The 17,917-nt window shown below is 35.0% G+C and overlaps 1 protein-coding gene across 3 annotated transcripts in view; it reads left to right on the forward strand.

Moving 5' to 3' along the window:
- The window catches only part of UNC13C (unc-13 homolog C), a 620,639-nt gene that overhangs the window by 278,846 nt on the left and 323,876 nt on the right, over positions 1-17,917 (forward strand). For all 3 annotated transcript variants that reach the window (XM_057724491.1, XM_057724492.1, XM_057724493.1), the window contains 3 exons: positions 3,412-3,581; positions 6,458-6,573; positions 8,488-8,651. In XM_057724491.1, the coding sequence (XP_057580474.1) occupies positions 3,412-3,581; positions 6,458-6,573; positions 8,488-8,651 (450 nt within the window). The remainder of the gene's footprint in view (positions 1-3,411; positions 3,582-6,457; positions 6,574-8,487; positions 8,652-17,917) is intronic.

Consider the following 17,917-nt stretch of genomic DNA (forward strand, 5'->3'; position numbering starts at 1 on the left):
TGTGAAGGAAACATGAGATATAAAGATAGAATATAAAGATAGACTTGGAGCTGTTAATGGCCTAATCGTGGGGCTAGAAGGTGCAGCAGGACACTTGGTGTATCGTATAAGATCATCCTTTGTCCTTTGGTTCTCTGGTCTATTATAGTACTAGGACTTCCTTCAGTCAATCCTTAAATCCCAGCGTATGAATTCCTCTTCAGCTCCTTTTCTTTTTCAAAAGTGTCTCTAATAATATAATTTATTTCTTGTTCTCATTTTTTTAAAATTAATGTCATTGATTAATAGAAGGGATTAATCTACAATGTCGGATTACTAGATAGAAAACCCCCAGAAAAACTTAGACAAAAGTAAAATGTTGAGGACCGGTGCCTTTTTTCCATCCTAATTCCCATAATTAAATCGTCCTTGATAAATGCAGTGGGAAAGGTCGCTGTGTGCTAGCACCGCGTTTTGAACTTAGAGTTTGTCTATCTCCTGTAATACAATTAAAAGTTAATAGGGTTAGAGGTCCTGATTTTATAACAAGATACCTATACTGGGATGGAAGTGAGTTACATAATTCATACTAAATCATTGAGAGGAAATGTGCACATCAAATGTCTCACATATTTCCATTTGGTTGGTCAGAGTTTAAGGAATTAAGCTGTAACTAGAGAATTTAATTACTGTTTGAAAGTCTGCTGCTGCTTTGCCTCAGGATGGCTCTTGCAGGTTTCTGGCTGATGATTTTCTCAATCAATGCCTGGCCTTCCAGCTTGAGTTGAAATGAGATTATTTACAATCACTAGGTACTTTAAAATACAATTTTGTTGATTGTAAAATGAATTATAAAGAATAAAAATAAAAATTTTCGCTAATTTTACCATCTATATTTTGACACATAACCTTACAGTTTGTTTCAATACATGTATATGTATACATACACATGTATATGTGTATATATGTATATAAAAACACATTTTTATATATTAAATATCTCATTGTCTATTAACAAAATCTGGTACAATGGCATTTAAAGTATTATAGAAATTTCATTTGCTATACTTAAAATATATAGCTAGAATTTTACAAATTCTTAAAGAACATGATTTTTAATGAAAACATCATTTACTATTGGCTTTTTTCCTGGTATAGTTGCTGTGTGAGGTGTATTTTAGTTGCTTCCTTAGAACTAGCTCAACTATAGGTACAGTTCTCATTTTTGAATGACCAGTTAGTCATATACTGCTTTTGTAATGACTTCCCATTAGAGGATGACTGCTTCAGCAAGGGCTTGTTGTTCCACTGAAATCAGGCTTTACTGACTTTATGAAATTCATGGGCTCCTCTCTAGGTAAAGCAGTCCTTCTCAGAATAGGTTAAACTCTGATAACTTGGGTAAGGAGTGGGTTTAGGGTTTGTTTTTGTTTGGTTGGTTTTTATTTGCTTTTTGTTTTGTTTTTTGTTTTGCCTTAATTATAGGAGATATGTATTTGGGCCATATCCAGGAAACTAAATCTAAAAATATTTGCAGTGAGACCATTTGCAAATTTGGAATAAATAATTGTAAAGAAATTAGACTTTTGGATGGCTGCCAAAAGATAATTGGCCGAATAGTTATTGGCTGTACAGAGATAGGGTACCTGTGAATTGAAAACAAAAACAAAACAGAACACACACAATAATCCTGAGTCCAGAAAGGGGAAATGCTTTGCTTTAATTTGGGAAAGAATAAAATAACTTATTCCCATGGAAACCAAACCATTCCACTCTTTAACAATGAAAAAACATAAAATTAGACGTATGAACTCTTTAAAATGCAGATTGTTTTTAGTTAAAAAACAAACTACAAAGCAAATGGTTTTAATGTACTCATCAAGAATTTGTGCAGTAAAATATTCTCTTATAAATAAGCTACATCACAAGCTGGTAAACTAAACGAGGCATCTTTGTTAGCTAATTAATCAGATTGGAAATTATCTAGTAGAGTAAGATTTAATGGGATTATGCTTTTTCTTTATTATATGTGATAGATTTTTCTCTTGTGTGTAAAAATATTTCTCTGTCAAATTTTCCTATGTGAGCCTACAGTTTCCCATCTAAACTGCAAACCTTTATATTTTCATAAAAGTCAAGGTTTGTGAAACACGTTAAATAGTTAAAGAATGACATAAAACACAGCAAGTGTAAAAACAGTAAGAGTTAATAAATTAAACATTTTAAACCGTTTCGTATATAATCAAACAAAATGAACTTGGTAGATTTTTAATTATTTTCCCACTGATTCAATTAGAATTGTATTCAGCTTCACATTAAACCATGATTGTCGCTTAGTCAAAAAGAGATTTCATTCAGCAAGAATTCCAGGTATAGGCATTGGAGGGGTAGTATGGCAACTCAATTATTCCATCAAAGAATAAAGCTTAATCTGTGTTCCTGTTTTATCATATTTAGTAAAGGATGTTTTACATCCATGTTGCAGAGTAATAAAAGAAGAAAAGAGAATAGAGAGGGTCAATGCTTATATCTCATTGGCAAAACTATGTCAAGGGTCATCTCTAGTTGCAGGGGAGACTGGGGTATTGCACCAAAGCAGGAAAGGGAAGAAGGGCTTGAAATGTTGTTGAGTGAATGAACTTATAGTATCTGTCACCTTCTACTTCTTTGAGTATTCAATATTTATTCACAATATTTCTATCTCTATATGTACTTTAAATAAAATGAATTCATCCTCTGTCTTCCAAGGTAGGTAATCCCAAAATTATATCCAGTTACTATATTTAGCTTGAGGTCTAGGATCTTTGGGTAATCTCTCCACCAAGTATCTGGACTGTAACTACAAAGGAATCTAAGAATGTGATTTATCTAGCTTAATTCTTGAGGAGACAAGGAACATAAGGAGAAATGTAGCCAGAATGGAAGGAGAATGTTTAGAGATTCTGGGCATCCATATATGATGATTTAATTTAACAATATCTTATATGCTTACTGGGAGTTTTAACTTATCAAGAAGGCTCTGTGATGTCCAGTTTCTCAACACCCATTGCGATTAAATTATCTTTATGGTACAGAATTTTCTGAGCATAGACATGTTGTCATGATAACTGTTTCAAATAGGAAATATGTCTTAGAGAAAGTACCTCAAAAATTTCTGAACCATATTCGATTATATTCAGTTCAATTAAAGGAAATAGAATTGAATAGGGTTGGATTTTTCCCTTATTAACATTACTTAACTATCACAAAATTTTTTCAATATCCCTGACAATACCCGCAACATCCCTGGGTGTAATGGTCTGTGGGAAATCTTATTTACTATGTAATATACTATGCCTTTCTGGATTAGATAGATTTAAAACAAGTTGCTAACATCAAATGCCGTTTAGACGAGTTACTAATGGTTGTTAACTTATCCACATCTATTTTCAGTGAGTGCCATAATTCCACAGATCGAATCAAAGTCAGAGTGTGGGATGAAGATGATGACATTAAATCCAGAGTGAAGCAACATTTCAAAAAGGAGTCAGATGATTTTCTGGGACAAACAATTGTAGAAGTGAGGACCTTGAGTGGAGAAATGGATGTCTGGTACAATTTAGGTGACTGTCTTTATATCTACTTAAAGAATATTATGTAAAATTCCAGAATATCTGTGGCAGGTATTATATTCCCAAATAGGTTAAAAATAACCAGTGCTTTTGAGAACATTCTCTTGGACTTTAGGCAGTTTGATTTCATTAGAAATTAAGGTGATAATTATTCAAACTCTGTAAGACATTGGTAAATTTGAGATGAAAAGAGAAGAGTCTTTCAAGAATCAACTGGGTGGCTTTTGAGAGAAAATATCCCATTCTGAATTTTTAATTCATAAAGTATAGCTTCAAAAACTTTGCCAAATGCATAGAAAACAAATAGCCTATGACGTAATAATGTCTGACATTTCCTTTTAGTCCTTTAATGAAATATGGCAATAAAGGAAAAGTGTATTTTGGATAGCTTTCAAAGATGATATAAAAATCGTCTTTAGTAGGCAAAGCCAGATACACATATGGACTTATGTTTATTCTGATGATGAAGAGATTGAGTATGTTTAATTGGCATGATTTTTTAAAATGGAATTTTATATGGAACCAAGAATTAAATGAAGATAAATTTTAATTTGACTTTTACTAGAATTGAATAATAACCTAGACTCTTTAGTGCTGACTTAATAATAGTAAAAATATATGGACCACCTCAGTTTCTGTAAAGGACCTGATCCAAAATGGCTTTATCATATCATCTGAAATGTTTTAATTAATTTTTTAAGGTCTGGTTGTGAATCTAAGAAAGGTTTACATGCTCCCAGGATTACCAAGTGTTTCCATTTAGGATACCAACATAGTTAAGGAAATTAAAGAGTGCTTTTGACTTTTTTAAAAACCTACTTACTTCAAGTAATGTAATATTTGGCAAAGTAAAGGGATAAGTCCACAAAATTAATGAGGATCTGAATTATATAATAATTTAAAGAAGGAGAGATCTATAACTTATCTGAACACAGATGGTTCAAGCTAGACTAAAGAGATAGTCTATAAATAAAAGAGCATGCAGAATCAAAAAAATTTTTTTAGAGAGTAAAATAAAAAGATAGTCTAAAGATCTTTATCTTAAAGAAAATTGGTTCTTCTCCATTATTGGCATAGAGTTTTTGCTTCAGTTATAATGATAATCCTCCTGTATCTTGTTTATAGTATTGAATAACTTTATATATGAAAGCAGAGATGTTAGGCAAGGTAAACTTCAGGCCATCAACTCTGCATAATACTCACTAGTTGTGTTTTAAAGAGGCTTGCTTACGTGGGCTTTTTTTTTTTTTTTTTTTGGAACAAGTTAGCATATTCTTGAATTGAGGGAATTAGAATTCAGAACAGAAATTCCTCAAATTATTCTTTTGACCAAACATACAAGGATATATTCAGTTTGCAAAAGAATTTGAATGTGCTTTTAATAAAATCCTCCACCCAGCTCTCGTGCAGAAATTATCCTTCAGTCTATGGAGAGAAAAACATGATGCAACATGATATGGACACCTTTGCCTGCTCATCCTCAATTTGTACTTTTGTGCTATCATTACTGACGTTTAACCTTTAGAGAAAGAGAGAGAACAGGTTTTAGTTTTGTATTGGGTTGGCCAAAAATTTGTTTGGGTTTTCCCATAAGATCCTACAGGTTTTCCTGTAAGTTTTTTTATGGCACGAACATTTTGGCCAACCCAAGATAAAATCCCACAGTGGGTTCAATCCCCATTAGTACCATATTTTCACTCTTTGTACTACGTTCCTCGTCCCTCATTACTTGGAATTCATTCCACCGTTCAGTCCACCACCAGAGAAGGACTTGGCCAAAAGTCCTGGGCACCTAAACAGAGCCTGTGTCCCATGGATCCGTCGTTATCATGGTAGTTAAAACATTCCCCTGTGATTCTGGGAAAAGGTCTGTGACAAAAAGGTCTCAGGTCTTGACTTTCTCTTGGCTGCAGCAGAGAACTTCAGCATTTGTTGAAAATCAACTATCTCCCAGCCAATAGGAAAAACTCTCAAGATCCTGGCTGTCCTAAGGGAAGAGTCTTCATAACACAAAGACTATTAATGATGAAAAGTCATCAGACATTCCCATTCCATAAGAAGAAAGTAGAGTACATGATTTAACTGTATCTTATTTGGCTAAAAATACACTTATACTTAGAGGGGCAATTAAAGAAGCCTTCACCACTGACTTTGTGTCGCTCTACCTCTTTATCTTTCATTTTTGAGATGGGTCAGCTTGTCACTTTATGTGTTACATCTGGGAAGTAGGTATCAGACATAGGTCTCCTACCTACATTCACACCTGAGGAATTTTGTGACTATGTTTTTCTTTCTCTCAAAGCTACTACTTAGTTCATATTAAACATGCACACACATTATCTGACTGAATTGACTACATATTGATTCCATTCAAATAAAGAGTGAATCTAACACAGGCTGTAGACTATAGGTCTTCATGAATCACTGACAAAGGAAATTATTAATAGATGTTTTTGTTAGAACTTTAACTCATTTTTTTCAAGGACAGAAAGAAAGAGTGGGGCTTTTAGATAAAATACTTTCCCGATTAATTTTATCTTTTAGTTATTTTGCTTTTAATTGCCCAAATAATTAATTTAATTTCATTGTATAAACTGATCTAGTACATGGAAATTTATATCAGAATGGTAGGGTCTTCTGATTAAGCTTTTCTATTTGAAATATCTATATAGCAGTTTGACAATCCCAATGACATAATAGGCACATTATTTTAAATTGTATTTACCATAATCATTTTGTTAGTTAATCAAACCTGATCTAGAAAAATGGCCTTTAGCAGTATGAGCCTTTTTTTAAGCTTTTGAGAACTTGTATAAGAAAAATGATACTGTCAAAAATGACTAACCAATTACTTTTTGCTTTATCAGAGAAACGGACAGATAAATCAGCTGTATCTGGGGCCATTCGATTGAAAATCAATGTAGAAATAAAAGGAGAGGAGAAGGTTGCTCCGTATCATATACAATATACATGTTTACATGAGGTGAGTAAATTGAATTGTAATAATAATAAAACCTAGAAAAAATGTGTTGATTATGGATCATGTAACAAAATATTTGGTTCAGAATAGAATTGAATTAGATTTGTGGAATTGTCTCTGAAGTTCTTACTCTGTACTATAGCAAGTAATGTGCTAGGGTATCACATAGCCTTGGTATTACCCCCTGAAGAGAGGGCTGGTTGTCTTTGAATGAGATTTAGAACAAGCATATGAAGCAGGTTTTAATAAACAAGGCAATAAGATGATAATGAACAAGTAGACCAAATTAAATTACCATTCTTCCAGGGAGAAAGAAGAATATTAGGAAGCATTCACTGAAGAAATAAGTGATGATATTTTGGAAGCATTAGATATATAGTACTTTAGTAATGAAGGAGAGGATCCAAATCTTGATAGTTTTTGAGACCTCTGAGCTAGTGTTCAGATTTTGTTGAAGATTTAATTAGGAGTATTGTCTATTAAATATAGAAATCCCAATGTTGTAGCAATGGCTTTGGGGAGCCAATGTAATTAGCAGCAATTTTGTCTTTCTTTTTCTGAGTACAACAGAGGGCTTCATACCTACTGAACCCTCCTGCATTTTAACTACCCTTTCCACAGACACATCTGGGTGGTGAGTATCAGAATGTAGTTTTCCGCCCACACATAGTAGAGAATATACTACCCAAAAGGAGGAGTCTGGTTGGCTTAAAAAGAGGTAAAGACCACCCAATTTGAGTCAAAAGGCAGATTCACCCGTTCCCTTTTGCGCCTCAGTGTACGTGAACAGACAAATAACCTTGGGCTTCTATTGAACGCTTTGCAACTGAGAGCTTAGTTAGACATGTCACCAGAGCCTTTCTCTGATGCAAATGACAAATCCTGTGTATCAAAAAATGTGAGGTGAGGCTGAGGAATATACCTTTTCCCATGTTCAAAGAGGTACAGAGAAAGTACCTTCCTAAGAAAGAAAAATATAGCTGGGAGAATCTTTTCTCTTTGCACATCATTTTTCCTAAGTATATATCTATGAAAATGCATATATATAATTATTTGCACCTCCATTTTACTGAAGAAGAAAATGAGGAAGATTATCAAGGTCATTTACACATTACACAGTAATTAGATACAGGACCAAGCTGTAATTTCCTGACTGCAGTCTAGCCAGTGTTAATCCATCAAGAAAGGTGGTTCACTTTTTAGACCAATACAAATAAATCCCTTGAACTGGCAGGATGGGGAGCCGACTTTGGCCTTAAATTGTGGGCAGAGGTTTGGGATCACAGGAACAGCATCATGCTTTGCTTTTCAGAGTCTTTTCTGCTGGTCCAGAACCAAAAAGGACTGAAATCCAAGAAAGGGTCCTTCAGTGACCCAGGCTGCATCCGTGCAGCAGTTTCTAAACTCGTTAGAAGCAGAAAGGAATTGTACGTAGTGATTTTCTTCATTATGAAATTCTAAAAACATTTATTTTCAACCTGAATTCATTGTCATGACTCTTACTGTTTTGCAGCCAAATCCCTTTAGCATTAGTTACATACCTAGATTCTATATTAGCATAGCCATGTCACTTTATTCATACAGAGATTTATAATTTACCCAGAGCCCATGAATGCAAAATATACTCTAACATGTAGAGATGTTTACATGCAAAAACATTTACTTCCTTCTAAAATGATTTGATATATCTGAAACATTTGAATCATTGATTGTGTATAGATCTAGGCAGAAGTAAAATCAGGATTTGCGTAAAGATGAAGTGCCTTAGAATAAAAATCTAAGACATTTCTATTGTTTGTAGATACTGATGAAACATTAGATGCAATTATAACGCAAGTATAATTTACTGAAAGTTACAGTTAAGCATGTCTGACCTAGTCTGAGAAAACTGAACATTTGAAAACCACTTACTTTTAGAATCTATTCCATTACTTGACCGAAGTGAAATCTAATGGTGGAGTGAAAATTCCAGAAGTCAAAGGGGATGAAGCCTGGAAGGTTTTCTTTGATGATGCCCCCCAAGAAATAGTTGATGAATTTGCCATGCGTTATGGGATTGAATCCATTTATCAAGCTATGACGTAAGTATGATGCAACATTTACATGTTCAAAAATCTCTGTTAAATCCAAAGGGAAAAAAAAAGGGTGTTCATCTCTCTTTTTCTAATTCAGATGAAATTTTGATTAAAAAGACAGTTACATTTTGATGTCCTGATTGGATGTTGGCTACCCTCTCTCTTACAGTATTAAATACTAAGGATTTGATAATTCACTACTATCATCTTCCAGATTCTTATTCTGTTCCCATGTGCCGTTCCTTGACTAGCAGCATTAGCAGCAGCTGGCAACTTAGAAATGCAAATTTTGTACCCTACTTCAGACCTACTGAATCAGAAACTCTGAGGGTGGGGCTCAGCAATGTGTTTTAATATGCCCAACATGTGGTTCTCATACACTCTAAAGTTGGAGAACCAATGCCTTATTCGATATCGGAGACGACTACAGCCTGATGATTAGAGTTGTTATCCTGGGTTATAAAGCCTCTTGGTGTCAGAGACACATCTAGAATTGTTACGGTGCCTTGACCCTAACTTTAGACAGCCTCCTTCCTTTCTATATTTTTATGAGTGCTGCAAATTTGGTAAAACCGAGATTTATTGAGCACCCATAGAACCCAAACACTACAGTAAATGTGATCCTATAAAAGTAACCCATACACACACACACACCCTTTACTGAGGAGTTTCAGTAAGGATTTAGAATTATATTATTACTTGTCCAACGTTTATCTTTGACACCTGGCCTAAGTTTGTAAGTGCACTTTGTTCAGATATAAACTATATATAATATGTAAACTATTTATGTATATGTATTAAAGGACTGTTCTTTCACATTAAAGATCAAATCATATTTTCACATGAACAGAATAGTTGCTGGCCCAGATGGTCAATCATTTTCAACCAACTTGATGGGTGTAGATTGGACCAAAATCTTCAAGGTTTGTTGCTCATAGAATTTAATCAACAGTCATATTTCTGGAACATTATATGTAAGAATGATTTTTTTTTCAAATTTCTGATAGTGTGTGCTTTTTCAGTTTATAGAACGTCCTAATGCTAATAACAAAAGCTTATAGATTCTTAGGGATGAAAAGGAACTTAGCGGTCACCCAACTGAACCTTCCTCCAAATCAGGAAACCCTGTTTTTGCCTCCCTCACTGGTTGTCATCACCCCTTTGTTTGCTCACCTGTGGGTAACAGGGAGCTCGCTCCTTTTTCTTTTAATTGAGGTATAGTTGATTTACAACATTGTGCTAGTTTCTGCTGTAAAGCAGTGACTCAGTTATATACATATATACATTCTTTTTTATATTCTTTTCCATTATTGTTTATCCCAGGAGATTGGATATAGTTCCCTGTGCTATCCAGTAGGACCTTGTTGTTGATCCATTCTAAATGTAATAGTTTGCATCTACTAATCCCAGACTCTGAGTTCATCTCTCCCCCTCTCCCCCTTGGCAACCACAAGTCTGTTCTCTATGTCTGTATGTTTCTATTTTGTAGATAGGTTCATTTGTGCAATATTTTAGATTCCATATATGCGATATCATATGGTATTTGTCTTTCTCTTTATGACTTCGTATGATAATCTCTAGTTGCGTCCATATTGCTGCAAATGACATTATTTCATTCTTTTTTAGTATTCCATTTTATGTATGTACTACATCTTTATCCATTTATCAGTCAATGGACATTTAGGTTCTTTTCGTCTTCGCTATTGTGAACAGTGCTACTCTGAACATATGGGTGCATGTATCTTTTTGAATTGTAGTTTTGTCCAGGTATATGCCCAGGAGTGGGATTGCTGGGTCATATGGTAGTTCTAGTTTTAGTTTTCTGAGGAACCTCTATACTGTTTTCCATAGTGGCTGCACTGACTTACATTCCCACCAACAGTATATGAGGGTTCCCTTCTCTGCACACACTGTCCAGCATTTGTTATTTGTAGACTTTTTAATGATGGCCATTCTGACTGGTGTGCAGTGGTACCTCACTGTAGTTTTGATTTGCATTTCTCTAATAATTAGTGATGTTGAGCATCTTTTTATGTGCTTATCAGCCATTTGTATGTCTTCTTTGGAGAAATTCTATTAAGGTCTTCTGCCCATTTTTCGATTGGGTTGTTTGTCTTTTTGTTGTTGTGTTGTATGAGCTGTATACAATATGAGTTGTATATTTTGGAGATTAAGCCCTAGTCAGTTGCATTATTTGCAAATATTTTCTCCCATGCCATAGGTTGTCTTTTCATTTTTTGTATGGTTTCCTTTGCTGCACAAAAGCTTGTAAGTTTGATTAGGTACCATTTGTTTATTTTTGTTTTTATTTCTATTGCCTTGGGAGACTGACCTAAGAAAACATGGTATGATTTATGTCAGAGAATGTTTTGCCTATGCTCTCTTGTAGGAGTTTTTTGGTGTCATGTCTTATGTTTAAGTCTTTAAGCCATTTTGAATTTATTTTTGTGCATGGTGTGAGAGTTCTAACTTCATTGATTTACACTTAGCTGTCCAATTTTCCCAGCACCACTTGCTGAAGAGACTTTTCCCATTTTATATTCTTACCTCCTTTGTTGAAGATAAATTGACCATAGGTGTGTGGGTTTATTTCTGGGCTCTCCATTTTTTTTCCCAGTTGATCTGTATGTCTGTATGTCTATTTTTGTACCAATACCACACTGTAGCTTTGTAGTGTTGTCTGAAGTCTAGGAGGGTTATTCCTCAAGCTTTATTCTTTTTCCGCAAGATTGCTTTGGCAATCATGGATCTTTTATGGCTTGATATAAAATTTTGTATTATTTGTTCTAGTTCTGTGAAAAATATCATAGGTATTTTCATAGGGATTGCATTAAATCTGTAGCTTGCTTTGGGTACTATGGCCCTTTTAATAATATTAATTCTTCCAATCCAAGAGCATGGGATACCGTTCCATTACTTTGAATCCTTTCTTATTTCCTTTATTAATGTTTTAAGGTTTTTCACATAGAAGTCTTTCACCTCCTTGGTCAGGTTTATTCCTAGATATGTTATTTTTTTTTGTGCTATTTTAAAAGGTATTCTTTTTACATTCCCTTTCTGATACTTCATTGTTAGTGTAAAGAAATGCAACTGATTTTGAATGTTAATCTTATATCCTGCTACTTTTATGAATTCATGTATTAGATCTAATAGTTTTTTTGTGGAGTTCTTAGGATTTTCTATATATAGTATCATGTCATCTCCATATAGTGACAATTTTACCTTTTCCCTTCTAATTTGAATACCTTTTATTTCTTTTTCTTGTCTTATTGCTGTGACAAAGATTTCCAGTACTATATTGAATAGAAGTGGTGAGAGTGGGCATCCTTGCCTTGTTGATTTTAGCATGAAGGCTTTCAGCTTTTTGCCATTGAGTGTTATGTGGGCTGTGAGTTTGGCATAAATGGCTTTTTTTATGTTGAGATATGTTCCCTCTATACTCACTTTGGTAAGAGTTTTTATTGTGAATGAATGTTGAATTTTGTGAACTTGGGATGAATCACACTGTCGTGGTGTATGATCTTTTTTATACGTTATTGGATTCAGTTTGCTAATATATTGTTGAGAATTTTTGCATCTATATTCATCAAAGATATTGACTTGTAATTTTCTTTTTTGGTAGTATCTGTCTGGTTTTGGTATCAACGTGGTAGTGGCTTCATAGAATGTCTTTGGGAGTGTTCCCTCTTCTTGAATCTTTTGGAAGAGTTTGAGATGGATTGGTGTAAGTTCTTCTTTGTATGTTTGGTAGAATTCTCCTATGAAGCCATCTGGTCCTGAACTTTTGTTTGTAGGGAGTTTTTTTGTTTGCTTGTTTTTGACATATTCTATTTTATTTTTAGTGATCGGTCTGTTCAGATCATCTATTTCATCTTATTTATTTATTTATTTATTTTTAGCTCTTTATTAGAGTATAATTGCTTTACACTGTTGTGCCAGTTTCTGCTGTACAACAAAGTGAATCACCTGTATTTATACATATATCCCCATATCCTCTCCCTCCTATGATTCCTTCTCACCCTCCCTATCCCACCCCTCTAAGTCATCACCAGTCATCGAGTTGATCTCCCTGTGTTATGCAGTTGCTTCTCACTAGCTATCTATTTTACATTTGGTAGTGTATATATGTCAATGCTACTCTCTCACTTCATCCCAGCTTCCCCTTCATCCCCACCCCCCGCCCCTTGTCCTCAAGTCCATTCTCTACATCTGCATCTTTATTCTTGCCCTGTCACTGGGTCCATCGGTACCATTTTTTTAGAGTCCATATATATGAGTTAGCATATGGTATTTGTTTTTCTCTTTCTGGCTTACCTTGCTTTGTATGACAGACTCTAGGTCCATCCACCTCACTACAAATAACTCAATTTCATTCCTTTTTATGGCTGAGTAATATTCCATTGTATATATGTGCCACATCTTCTTTATCCATTCATCTGTTGATGGGCATTTAGGTTGCTTCCATGTCCTAGCTGTTGTAAATAGTGCTGCAATGAACATTGTGGTATGGGTATCTTTTTGGATTATGGTTTTCTCAGGGTATATGCCCAGCAGTGGGATGCTGGGTCATATGGTAATTCTACTTTTAATTTTTTTAAGGAACCTCCATACTGTTTTCCATAATGGCTATACCAATTTACGTTACCACCAACAGTGCAGGAGGGTTCCCTTTTCTCCACACCCTCTCCAGCATTTATTGCTTCTGGATTTTTTGATGATGACCATTCTGACTGGTGTGAGGTGATACCTCAGTGTGGCTTTGACTTGCGTTTCTCTAATGATTAGTGATGTTGAGCATTTTTTCATGTGTTTGTTAGCCATCTGTATGTCTTCTTTGGAGAAATGTCTATTTAGGTCTTCTGCCCATTTGACAAAGGATTAATCTCCAAAATATACAAGCAGTTCATACAGCTCAATATGAAAACAGCAAACAACCCAATCTATTTCTTTTTGATTCAGTTTTAGTGGTCTGTATGTTTCTAGGAAGTTGTCCATTTCTTCTAGGTTGTCAAACTTGTTGGCATATAATTGTTTGTAGTATTCTCTTATGACTTTTTGTATTTCTGAGGTATCTGTTGATATTTCTTTTTCATTTCTTACTTTGTTTATTTGGGTTCTCGCTCTTGTCTTCTTGGTGAGTCTGGCCAGAAGTTTGTTGATTTCGTTTACCATTTCAAAGAACTTGGTTTTATTGATTTTTTTCCTTTTATTTTTTTATTCTCTATTTTATTTCTTCACTGATTTTAATTACTTCTGCTGACTTTAGGTTTTATTTATTCTTCTTTATCTAATTCATTTAGGTGGTAGGTTAGGTTGTGTGAGATTTTTCTTCTTTGTTGAGGAAGGAAGAAAAATCTCTGTCTTGCTATGGACTTCCCCCTAAGGACTATTTTTACTGCATCCTATGGATTTTGTATGGTTGTTTTTATTGTCATTTGTCTCAAGGTATTTTTTAATATCCTTTTTGATTTCCTCATTGACTCATTGCTTTTCTTAATAGCATATTGTTTAGTCTCCATATAATTGTTTCTTTCTCATTTCTTTTCCCATAGTTGATTTCTTGTTTCATGACATTGTAGAAGGAGAAGATGCTTAAAATAATTTCTTAAATTTGTTGAGGTTAGTTTTGTACCCTGGTATGCAGTCAATCCTATAGAATGTTCCATGTGCACTTGAAAAGAATGTTATTCTGTTTTTTTTTCTTTTAAATGTAATGTTCTGAAAGTATCAATTAAGTTTAACTGTTCTACTGTATCATTTAGGATCTCTGTTGCCCTAGTGATTTTCTGTCTAGAACACCTGTCCATTGATGTGGGTGGGGTGTTAAAGTCTCCTACTCTTATTGTATTCCCATCAGTTTTTCCCTGTGTCTGTTAGTATTTGTTTTACGTATTTGGGTGCTCCTATATTAGGTGTATATATATTGATGAATGTAAAATCCCATTTATCCTTTTACCATTATATAGTGCTCTTCCTTACCTTTGTTTATGGCCTTTGTTTTAGTCTATTTTGTCTGATATGAGTATTGCAATTCCTACTTTCTTGTCATTTCCATTTGCATGGAATATCTTTTTTTTCCATTTCCTCGCTTTCATTTTATGTGTGTCCTTTGCCCTAAGGTGTGTCTCTTGTAGGCAGCATATTATAGGCTCTTGTTTTTTTATCCAGTCTGCCACTCTATGTCTTTTGATTGGATTATTCAGTCCATTGACATTTAAGATAATTATTGATACATCTGTGTTTAGTGTCATTTTAAACCTTGTTTTCCAGTTGATTCTATGGTTCTTCTTTTTTCGTTTGTTTTTCTTTTCATGATTCCATGATTTCCTTTTATCTTATGCTTGTGTTCTTTTTAGTTTTTGTGAATCTAAATATGTTTTTGATTTGTAGCTGCTCTGTTTTTCAAGTATATTAACTCCTTTTTTATATCTGCTTGCTTTATACTGATAGTCATATAGGCTCAAACACATTCTTAAAAAAAAAAAAGAATCTATAAACACATTCTAAAAATAAGAATCCACATTTTCCATTTCATTACTCTCCATCCACATATTTTATGACTCTGATGTTCTTTTTTACATCTTTGTGTTGATCCTTTTGCTGTTCCTTGTGTTTATCATTACTTTCACAGTAGGTTTCTTTTTATTTGTTTTGTTGATTGTTTGCTTGTTTTTTAATCATGTGTATACTGGCTAATTTAAGTGATTTACTTTCCAATTGTGATTTCCTCTTTCCTATATCTTCTCGCTTCTTTTCTATTTAGGGAAGACCTTTCAATATTTCTTTTAGGGTAGGTTTAGTATTTCTGTATTATTTTAATTTTTACTTGTCTGAGAAATTCTTTATTTTTCCTCCTATTCTAAATGATAATCTTGCTGGGTATAGTATTCTAGGTTGCAGATTTTTCCCTTTCAAGACTTTGAATATATTTTGCCACTCCCTTCTAGCCTGCAGAGTTTCTGTAGAGAAATCAGCTGAAATCCTTATGGGGGGGGGGGGGTTCCCTTGTAATTAACTCTTTGTTTTTCTCTTGCTGCCTTTAGAATCCTCTCTTTAACTTTGCTATTTTAATTATAATATGTCTTGATGTAGGTCTATTTGGGTTCATCTTGCTTGGGACCCTCTATCTAGATATCTGTTTCCTTCTTTAAGTTTGAGAAGTTTTCAGCCACAATTTCTTCAAATATATTTTCAATCCCTTTTCTCTTTCTTTTCCTTCTCTTTCTGGAATCCCTATTATTGGCATGCTTTCTGTTATCCCCAAAGTCTCTTATATTACTTTCATTATCTTTTTCATTTGGTTTTATGTCTGCTGTTTTGATTGGCTAATTCCCATTATTTTATCTTCCAGATTATTCTTTCTTCTGCATTATTCATTCTGCTCCTCATTGCCTTTACCTCAGCTTTCATCTCAGCAAATGAATTTTTAAATTTTTCTTGGCTCCTCCTTTATAGTTTCTGGTTCCTTTTTACAGCAATCTGAATTTCTGTCCATAGCCTTTCTTAATTCCTTCAGTATTTTCATTACTTACTTTTTGAACTCTGAGTCTATTAAACTGGAGAGGTATGTTTCACTGTTTGTTCCTTCAGGAGAATTCTCTTGGTCTTTTAACTGGGAGTGGTTTTTCTGCTTTTTCATTTTGCTTATATTTCTCTTATTCTGAGTTTAAGAGAAACAATTACCCATTGTAGTCTTGGAGGGCTGTTTATATGCAGGAGCATCACTGCATGGCTTGTGTGGATTTAATATTTTTGGGCATGGGGGCTGTTTTTGGTTTGGATGCTTTCCATCTCTTTCCTCAGTGTGTGCTTGCTGTTATCCCCCTCCTAGGGGGTTTGCAGGTGCATGGCCTGTGTGCACTCCTGGGAAGGTGGGAACAGTGGTTGGCACCCAGTCACGGGACCCTTGGCAGCAGCAGTGGTCTATGCCCACTTCTAAAATTTGAAATGGCAGCAGTGGCTCCCTCCCACCCCTGGAGTTCATGTAGGTGGTGCCCTGCAACCTGAGAGTCCTTGCCCAGAAAAGGAAGCTCCTATGTTTGTCCTGCCCCTCTCCTTGTGTTACCCCAAATAATGATACCTTGCCTCTCTGGTGGGCACAGACTTCTTCCTGTACTCCCTCAGTTGTGGCACACCACACCCTAGCCCCTTAGGCTATCTCCTTACAGCCAGCCTCAGTCCTCTTCTGGGGCCTGACCTCCAAAACCCAAGCTGCAGCATCCAGCCTCCTCCTACTCCATTAGAGGACCATCTCAGGCTGGGGAGTGCAGGGCATCAGCACTTACCATCTGTTCAGGTCTCTCTCCCCTTTGCCCTCTATAAACCAGTTGCTGGGCTCTCCTCTGAGGCTCCAAATCTCCCCCTCTGTCCCTGGCTGATCTCCCCACCAGTGAGGGGACTCCCCAAGGTGTGGAAACCTTTCCTCTTCTACAGCTACCTCCCAGAGGTACAGGTCCCACCTGATTCCTTTCGCTCTCTCTCTGGTGTTTTTTGTTTTTGTTTTTTTCCTGTCCTACCCAGTTACATGGAGATTTTCTTGCCCTTTTGGGAGTCTGAGGTCTGCCAGCGTTCAGTAGATATTCTGTGAGATTCGTTCTACATGTAGATGTATTTTTGATGTACTTGTGGGAGAAGGTGAGCACCATGTCCTGCTCCTCTACCATCTTCATCTGATCTCTGGGAGCTCACTCCTTTTGAGGCATCCTGTTTTGTAATCAGGCAACCATGATGAAGTCTGTGACTGCCATCTTCCCTGTCCTGTGTCAATGACTGTAAGAACTCATCAGAGTAGCTAGTATAAAGTTGAGTACAATTAAAATATAACTATGATTTAACAATCTAAAGTAAATTTACTTCCAAGAGAACTATGTTTGAAAAAAAAAAACCCAAAAAAACAAAAAAATCTTCTGGAAAGAATCCCAGTGAAAGAAAGGATCAAATTAAATTTATTCCAAAATATCTCTGTGAGCTAATGTCAGATTTCTTCCTTGCCATGTTTCTGATATTCTGAGAAGCACAATCGTGTTAATGCAGAAAAAAATGGTAAATGTGTGATAGTTTAAAGAGAAGAATCATACATCCTTCAACTGATCACTTTCATTTTTCTACGATCATTTTAATTTAAGTAAACAATAACAACAAAAATACTTTTGGATTCTTTTTTGGTATCTAGTGACTTGCAGGTGAATTTGGATCCCATCATATTTATAAGACAGTGTGACAAAGCCCCTGCTCACATCGAAAATAGTCTGAAGCAGAGGCTGACATTTTTT

The sequence above is a fragment of the Hippopotamus amphibius genome, chromosome 2, assembly GCF_030028045.1.
Source record: "Hippopotamus amphibius kiboko isolate mHipAmp2 chromosome 2, mHipAmp2.hap2, whole genome shotgun sequence".
In the NCBI taxonomy this organism is placed as follows: domain Eukaryota; kingdom Metazoa; phylum Chordata; class Mammalia; order Artiodactyla; family Hippopotamidae; genus Hippopotamus; species Hippopotamus amphibius.